Source organism: Rhincodon typus, chromosome 15 (assembly GCF_021869965.1).
Source record: "Rhincodon typus isolate 14 chromosome 15, sRhiTyp1.1, whole genome shotgun sequence".
Classification (NCBI taxonomy): Eukaryota; Metazoa; Chordata; class Chondrichthyes; order Orectolobiformes; family Rhincodontidae; genus Rhincodon; species Rhincodon typus.
Window position 1 is genome coordinate 303,431 of NC_063346.1, and position 9,684 is coordinate 313,114.

Consider the following 9,684-nt stretch of genomic DNA (forward strand, 5'->3'; position numbering starts at 1 on the left):
CATTTCCTACCTACTAACCTCATCCCGCCCCCTTGACCTGTCCATCCTCCCTGGACTGACCTATCTCCTCCCTAACTCCCCACCTACACTCACCTTCACTGGCTCCATCCCCGCCTCTTTGACCTGTCTGTCTCCTCTCCACCTATCTTCTCCTCTATCCATCTTCTATCCGCCTCCCCCTCTCTCCCTATTTATTTCAGAACCCCCTTCCCCTCCCCCATTTCTGAAGAAGGGTCTAGGCCCGAAACGTCAGCCTTCCTGCTCCTATGATGCTGCTTGGCCTGCTGTGTTCATCCAGCTCTACACCTTGTTATCCCAGTCTATAGTTACCTGGTTTTTTTCTTACTGCCTTTCTTAAATAGCGGCATCACGTTAGCCAACCTCCAGTCTTCCGGCACCTCACCTGTGGCTATCCAAGATACAAATATCTCAACAAGGGACCCAGCAATCACTTCTCTAGCTTCTCAGAGTTCTAGGGTACATCTGATCAGGTCACTGGGATTTATCCACCTTTATGTGTTTTAAGATATCCAGCATCACCTCCTCTGTAATATGTACATTTTTCAAGAGATCACTATTTATTTCCCAAGTTCTCTAGCTTCCATATCCTTCTCCAGAGTAACAACTGAAGCAAAATACTCGTTTAGTATCTCCCTCATCTCGTGCGGTTCCACATATAGGCAGCCTTGCTGATCTTTAAGGGGCCTTATTCTCTCTCTAGTTACTCTTTCGTCCTGGACGTATTTGTAGAATCCCTTTGGATTTTCCTTTAGCCTATTTGCCAAAGCTATCTCATGTTCCCTTTTTGCCCTCCTGATTTCCCTATTTAGTATACTCCTACTGCCTTTATACTCTTCTACAGATTCACTCGATCCCTGCTGTCTATACCTGACATGTGCTTCCTTCTTATTCTTGACCTAAATCTCAATGTCTCAAGTCATCAGCATTCCCTACACCTACCAGCCTTGTCTTTCATCCTAAAAGGAACACACTGTCTCTGGACTCTCATTATCTCATTTTTGAAGGTTTCCCAGTTTCCATCTATCCCTTTATCTGCTCTGCCTCCATTCAACATTTGAAAGTTCTCCCCTAATACCGTCAAAATTGGCCTTCCTCCAATTTAGAACTGTAACTTTTAGATGCGATCTATCCTTTTCCATTACTATTTTAAAACTTATTAGAATTATGGTCACTGGCCCCAAACAGCTTCCCCACTGACACCGCAGTTACCTGCCCTGCCTTATTTCCCAAGAGTAGGTCAAGTTTTTCACCTTCTCTGGTAGGTACATCCATATACTGAATCAGAAAATTTTCTTGTACACACTTAAATTCCTCTCTATCCAAGCCCCTAACACTATGGTAGCCCCAATCTATGTTTGGAAAGTTAATATCCCCTACCATAACCACGCTGTATTCTTACAGATAACCGAGATCTCCTTACAAATTTGTATTTGACGTAGTGTTTGACATTTGACAAACACAATGACTATCCATCACTATCAATGCCTCTCATAATTTTACACACTTCTATCAGGTCATCCCTCACCCTCCAACACTAGTGAAAACAATCCAAATTTGTCCAATCTTTCCTTGTAGTTAACACACTCCAGTTCAGGCAACTGAATGGTAAAACCCTTTAGTATCCTCTCCAAAGTTTCTAAATCCTTCCTATAGTGAGGTAACCAGAACTGCACACAATACTTCAAATGTGGCATAATGTAAATTTTATATGTCTGCAACATTACTTGCCAACTTTTAGACTCAATGCCCCAACTGATGAAGGCAAGCATGCTGTAGGCCTCAGTTACAAGCTTGTCAACTCGTTTTGCCACTTTCAGGGAGCTATGTACCTGGACCCCAAGATCCCTCTATATATCAATGTTCCTAAGGATCCAGTCATTCACTGTATACTTACCTCTTGCATCTGACCTCCCAAAATGCATCACATCACACCTGTCTGAATTAAACTCCATCTGCCATTTCTCCACCCTACTTCCAGCTGATCTATATCCTGCTGTATCCCTTGATACCTTTTGTCATGATCCACAATTCCAAATTCCAAATTTTCATCCAAGGCATTTACATATATTACAAACAGAGATCCCAGCACTGATCCTCGCAGAACACCACTGATCATAGATGTCCAGTCAGAAAAAACACCCCTCCACAACCACCCTCTGTCTTCAATAGACAAATTTGTATACTAATTGTCGACTCAGCATGGATTCAATGCAATTTGTCTTGTGGACCAGACTACCACAAGGGACATTATTAAATGCTTTAGTAAAGTCAATATAGACAACATCCATTGCCTTATCGTCAATCATCTTCATTATTCCTTTAAAAAAACTCAATCAAATTTGACAGACAAGGCCTCTCTTGCATAAAGCCATGTTAACTAAACCTAAAAAGGGCACACTTCACAAGTGCAAGTAAATCCTGCTCCTAAGAATCTTCTTCAATCATTTCCCTACAATTGATATAAGGTTCACCAGCCCATAATTTGCTGGATTCTCCCTGTTGCACTTGAACAAAGGAACAACATTAGCTATTGTTCTGAGGAAGGGTCACCGGACCCAAAACGTTAGCTCTTTTTTCCTTCACAGACGCTGCCAGACCTACTGGGCTTTTCCAGCAACTTTGCTTTTGCTCCTGATTTACAACATTAGCCATCCTTCAGTTTTACGTGACCTTGTCTGTGGCTAAAGAGGACAAAAAGATCTTTGACAAGGCTTCAGCAATCTCCTCCCTTGGCCCCTCAACATCCCATCAGGCCCTAGGGACTTATCTACCGCAATGATTTTCAAGACACCTGACACCACCTGCCGCTTAATATCAACATGGCCTAAAAAATAAAATCAACAAACCCCTCTCTAAATTTACATGGCTTTGTTCTTGATGAATATCAATGCAAAAAGTAATCCTGAAAGACCTCACCCACTTCCTGTGACTCCACACAAACTCCTTCCTTGGTGCTTCAGTGGGCCTACCCTTTCACCATTTATCCTCTCGCTGCTAATACAAGTAAAGAAACCTTGGAATTCTCCTTAATCCTACTTGCCAAGGACACTTCATGGTCCCTTCTAAAGTTTTAAAATTTTTTTCTGCCTGAACCTTACAAATGCTTCCTTTGTCTTTTTAACTAAATTTACAACATCTCTCATCATCCAAGGGTCCCGAATATTGCCATCCTTGTCCTTCATCTTCACAGGAACGTGCTGATCCTGAACTCTGGTCAACTGGCCTTTAAAAGACTTCAACATCAGATACGGAGTTACTTTCAAACAGCTTCCCCAACCCAATTTTTTTTTCAGTTCCTGCCTAATATTGTTGTAATTAGCCTTCCCCCATGTTTAGCACTTTCACCCAAGGATCAGTCTTACCCTTATCCATAACTATCTTAAAACTTACGGAATTATGATCACTGTTGCCAAATGCTCCCATACTGGAAATTGGATCACCTGGCCAGGCTCATTCTCCAATACAAAATCTAGTACGGCCCCCTCTCTTTTTGGACTGTCCACATATTGTTTCAAGAATCCATCATGTACGCACCTAACAAATTCTGCTCCATCTAAGTCCCTGACACTAAGCGAGTCCCAGGCAATATTGGAAAATTAAAATCACCCACTACCGTAATCTTCTTGTTTTTATGTCTTTCTATTATCTGTGTGCACATCTGTTCATCTGATTCCCACTAGCATTTCGGAGGGCTATTGTATAATCCCATCATAGTGATTACACCTTTTTTTTTTAAAATGTATTTATTTTTGGGGCATGTGGGCGTCGCTGGCTGGCTGGCCGGCCAACACTTATTGCCCGTACCTGGTTACCCTTGAGAAGTTGGGGGTGAGCTGCCTTCTTGAACTGCTGCTGTCCTCCTGCTGTGGGTTGACCCACAATGCCGTTAGAGAGGGAAATCCAGGATTTTGACCCAGCAACAGTAAAGGAACAACGATACATTTCCAAGTCAGGATGGTGAGTGACTTGGAGGGGAACTTGGAGCCAGTGGTGTTCCAATATGTCTGATGCCCTTGTCCTTCTAGATGGAAATGGTGGTGGGTTTGGAAGGTGCTGTCTGAGGTTCTTTGATGAATTTCTGCAGTGCATGTTGTAGATAGTACACAACTGCTGTTACTGAGCGTCGGTGATAGAGAGAGTGGATGTTTGTGGATGTAGTGCCAATCAAGCGGGCTGCTTTGTCCTGGACAGTGTCAAGCTTCTTGAGTGTTGTTGGGGCTGCACTCATCCAGGCAAGGCACACTCCTGACTTGTGCCTTGTAGATGGTGGACAGGCTTTGGGGAGTCAGGTGGTGAGTTACTCAGTGCAGTATTCCTAGCTTCTGACCTGCTCTTGTAGCCACGGCATTTATATGGTGAGTCCAGTTGAGTTTCTGATCAATGATAACCCCCAGGATGTTGATAGTGGGAGATTCAGTGATGGTGGTTAGATTGTCTCTTTTTCATGGTTATAGCCTGGCATTTGTGTGGTGCAAATGTTACTTGCCACTATTCAGCCCAAGCCAAGATACTATCCAGATCTTGTTGCATTTGCACACGGACTTCTTCAGTGTCTGAGGAGTCACAAATAGTGCTGAACATTGTGCAATCATCAGCGAACATCCCCACATTTGACCTTAAGATAGAGGGAAGGTCATTGATGAAGCAGCTGAACATGGTTCGGTCTAGGATACTACCCTGAGCAACTCCTGCAGAGATGCTCTGGAGTTGAGATGACTGACTTCCAACAACCACAACCATCTTCCGATGTGTCAGATATGATTCTAACCTCAGCTCTTTTGTCCATGTTTGAACCAAGACTATAATGAGGTCAGGAGCTGAGTGACCCTGGCAGAACCCAAACTGGGCATCACTGAGCAGGTGCTGCTTGATAGCACTGTTGATGACACTTTACTGATGATCAAGAGTAGACTGATGGGGCGGTAACTGGCAGGGTTGGATTTGTCCTGCTTTTTATGTTCAGACATACTTGGGCAATTTTCCACATTGTCAGATAGATACCAGTGTTGTAACTGTACTGGAACAGCTTGGCTAGGGGAGCAGCAAGTTCTGGAGCACAAGTCTTCAGTACTATTGCCGGAATGTTGTCAGGGCCCGTAGCCTTTGCAGTATCCAGTGCCTCCAACCCTTTCTTGCTATCACGTGGAGTGAATCAAATTGGTTGAAGACTAGCATCTGTAATGCTGGGGACCACTGGAGGAAGCTGAAATGGATCATCCACTCGGCACTTCTGGCTGAAGATTCCTGCAAATGCTTCAGCCTTATCTTTTGCACTGATGTGCTGGGCTCTTCCATCATTGAGGATGGGGATATTTGTGGAGCCTTAACTTCCCAAGTTCTACTCATATTGTCTTGCTTGATGAGCCTTTCAAGATGTCCTCTCTTAGTCAGAGCTGGCTGTAGCTAGGAATGAATTGGTATATATGATAGAGAATGGATGGAGGGGGTAAGAGTAAACATTGGGTTGACATAGAGCCTAGATAGAGAGAAAAACAGTTGGGCAGACAAAGGAATGGGTAAAGGTCAGCATGGGAAAATGAATAGTTACTAATGGGAACGATGAGCTGTTTGTGGCAGCAGTCCATATGATGACTGGGCGCGGTGTGTAGGGGTTGGGGTAAAGAGATGGGAGGTGGTGCTCAGGGCCTAAAATTATTTAACTTGAAATCGAATCCAGAAGGTTGCAGAGTTCCCAAGCGGAAAATGAGATTAGTTCTTCCAGCTTGCTCTGAACTTCGCTGGAGCACTTAGCTTTATAATCAAGCCAGATGAAATGAGAGTTGTGCTCTCAGATATCGCCCCATCTTCCCGGTACACAATGGCCTGGTGTTCTATGGTAGGGCCATGGTCTAGGGGTGAGATAGGAGGAGGTATTTGAGAACTGGCACTCAGCCTCCTCAATGAAGATATCAATCTGCCAGACAACAACAGCACCACCCACCACAGATGCTGCCAGATCTGCGGAGTTTCTCCAGCAATTTCTGATTTTGTTTGATTTCCAGCATTCACAGTTCTTTGTTTTTAATTTGTCCTTTCTTAATACAGCCTTGACATTCTCCTTAATCAGGAATTCAACTTCTCCATCCTTTTTACAGCCCTCTCTATCACACCTGAAACATCTAAATCCGGAATGTTGGGCTGCCAGTCCCAGCCTTCTCTCAACCAAGTTTCTGTAATATCTACCAAATCTTAGTCCTATATACTAATCCAAGCTGTAAGCTTATCTGCCTTCTGTGTTAGACTCCTTGCATTAAAATAAATACACTTCATACCACTAGTCCCTCCATGTTCATTAACCTGGCCCTGCCTGTTCTTCCTTCTAGACTTACTTGATTTAACGCCTCTTTTCTCTTTAAACACTGCACATGCTGACCCATTGCTCTGGTTCCATCCCTACCACACTAGTTTAAACCCTCCACGTGCTGCTAGCAGAACTCCCCGCAATGATATTCTTGCACCTCCAGTTTAGATGCAATCCATCCTTCCTATACAGGTCTCTCCTGCCCTGGAAGAGATCCTAATGATCAAGATATCCGATCCCCTCTCTCAAAAACAAGCTCTTTAGCCATGCATCCAACTGTATTATCTTCCTATTTCTGGCCTCACTGGCATATCGCACAGGGGCTAAGATTACAACCCTAGGGGCCCTGCCTTTCAACTTCCTACCAAACTCCCTGAATTTCCTTTGCAGGGCCCCTTCTCTCTTTCTGCCTATGTTGTTAGTACCCATATGGACCACGACCTCTGGGTGCTCACTTCCCTCTTCAGAATATCCTTGACCCTGGCCATAGGAGGCAACACACCATTCTGGAGTCTCAATTACAGCCAAAGAAACGCCTGTTTGTGCCTCGACTACAGTCGCCTATCACTATTGCTCACCCACGCTTTGACTCTCCCTGCTGTACACCAGAGCCAGCCATGGTGCCACTGGTCTGGCTGGTGCTGTTGCTTTCCCGAGAGGCCATTCCCTCCAACAGTATCCAAAACGGTATCTGTTTGAGGAGGTATGGCCAGAGGAGATTCCTGAACTGCCTGCTCACACTTCTTAATCTTCCTGGTGGCCACCCACCTCTTTTCTACCTGCGTAGCCCTTACTGGTGCTGTGACTAGCTCAGTAAACAACATTTTCAGCATCACAGATGTTCCACCATGAGTTCAACAGCAGCTCCAGGGTGGTCCAATGTGACAAATCAGGAATTGCAGCTGAACACACTTCCTGCATACATGATCACCATGGACACTGGAAGTGTCCCTGACTTCCCACATATTGCAAGAGGAGCATTTCACGAGGCTGAGTTCTCCTGCCATTTTGAACCTTAACTGCAGATAATAATCTAGGAGCCAATTACACAACCTCACCCACCACTCACCAAATCAAATTTCTCACTCTCCCTCTCTATTCCTAATAAACTACAAAAAGTAAATACTTTATACTTTATCTCCCTCCTGACACTACTCACTCAGTCCCTATACCTAGTTCCTGAGCAGCCAAGCCAACACCACATTTTGAGTTTTGCCTCTGGATTCAGCTCCACCCACCACCACTCTGACTGACTCCGCTCAAGTACTTATCCGGTAGCTCCTGCCAGTGTTCATCCCCAGGTTCACTCTGCTTTGTTGTGCTGCTGCTGCCACCAAAGTGGTTTCTCTCTGTCTACTCTATCCAGGATCTTTCCTTTAGAACATCAATCAAATCTCCTCTTAGCTTTCTGCTGTACAAGGAAAACAATCATAGCTTCTCCAAATTTTCCTCATAACTGAAGTTTCTCATCTCTGAAACAATTATTTTTAAGTGACATTCTTCCTCAAGAATGTCTCCTAGAACTGCACATAAAACTCCAGCCAGTCTTTATGTTTTAATTCTATAGGGCATGGTGGGCAATACCATCATTTGTAGCACATTCTTAGTTGCCTGTCAGTTCAAAAGGCAGTTAAGAGTCAACTACATTGCTGTTGGTCTGGAGTCACATCTAGGCCAGAGGGCAGATTTCCTTCCCAAAAGGATGAGTGAACCAGTTGAGTTTTTGTGACCATTTATAGTGGGTGACATTGAACTGGATCTTAATTCCAGATTTTTAGTGAATTCAAATTTCACCATGTATCATGGTGGGATTTGAACTCGTGCACAGAACATCAACCTGGGTTCTGAATTACTGGTCTCGTGACACTACTATTATCCTATCACTTCCCCTTAAATAGCAATTCAGCATAATCTCCTGGCTCTTACAATTTATGACACTATTAATAATAAAGCCTAGAACACTATATGCTACGTTAACATATTCCTCCAGTTTGTTGCACCACCCTTAAAGACTTGCGCATAAAAACAACAAAGATCCTGGACACAGTGCCTCACAGCAGGCTGATACAAAAAATGAAGTCACATGGGATCCGCGGTAAGGTGGTAAAATGGATACAGAACTGTTTAGTAACAGAAGGCAGTAGCGGTGGAAGGATGTTTTTCTGACTGGAGATGTGACCAGTGGTGCTCCACAGGGATAGGTGCTGGGGCCCGTGTGGTTTGTAATGTGTGCATGCAGGGTGGTGGTGGTACATCAAGATGGCCTATAGTGAAGAGGATTGCCAGAGGACACAGCAGGATAGAGACAGGCTGGAGACTTGGGCGGAGAAGTGGCAGACAGAGTTTAATCCGGACAACCGTGACATGATACATTTTGGAAGATCTTATATGACAGGGAACAAAGAACAAAGAACAAAGAAAATTACAGCACAGGAACAGGCCCTTCGGCCCTCCAAGCCTGTGCCGATCCAGATCCTCTATCTAAACTTGTCGCCTATTTTCCAAGGATCTGTATCCCTCTGCTCCCTACCCATTCAAGTATCTGTCTAGATACATCTTAAATGACGCTATCGTGCCTGCCTCTACCACCTCCGCTGGCAACGCGTTCCAGGCACCCACCACCCTCTGCGTAAAGAACTTTTCCCCTCTCACCTTGAAATCGTGACCCCGAGTGATTGAATCCCCCATTCTGGGAAAAAGCTTCTTGCTATCCACCCTGTCTATACCTCTCATGATTTTGTAGACGTCAATCAGGTCCCTCCCCTCAACCTCCGTCTTTCTAATGTAAATAATCCTAATCTACTCAACCTGTCTTCATAGCTAGCGCCCTCCATACCAGGAAACATCCTGGTGAACCTCCTCTGCACCCTCTCCAGAGCATCCAATCCTTTTGGTAATGTGGCGACCAGAACTGTATGCAGTATTCCAAATGTGGTCGAACCAAAGTCCTATACAATTGTAACATGACCTGCCAACTCTTGTGCTCAATACCCCGTCCGATGAATGAAAGCATGCCGTATGCCTTCTTGACCACTAATTGACCTTCGTTGCCACCTTCAGGGTACAATGGACCTGAACATCCAGATCTCTGTGCATCAATTTTTCCCAGGGCTTTTCCGTTTACCATATAGTTCGCTCTTGAATTGGATCTTCCAAAATGCATCACCTTGCATTTGCCTGGATTGAACTCCATCTGCCATTTCTCCGCCCAACTCTCCAATCTATCTTTATTCTGCTGCATTCTTCGACAGTCTCCTTCACTATCTGCTACTCCACCAATCTTAGTGTCATCTGCAAACTTGCTAATCAGACCATCTATACCTTCCTCCAGAGATAGTAGGAACTGCAGATGCTGGAGAATC

At 44.5% G+C, this 9,684-nt stretch overlaps 1 protein-coding gene across 1 annotated transcript in view; it reads right to left on the reverse strand.

The window, feature by feature from the left end:
• Nucleotides 1-368, reverse strand: part of LOC125485032 (beta-2-syntrophin-like) — a 39,891-nt gene extending 39,523 nt beyond the window's left edge. The window contains exon 1 of the mRNA XM_048605929.1: nucleotides 347-368. Coding sequence (XP_048461886.1) covers nucleotides 347-368 — 22 coding nt within the window. The remainder of the gene's footprint in view (nucleotides 1-346) is intronic.
• Nucleotides 369-9,684: the final 9,316 nt, after the last annotated feature.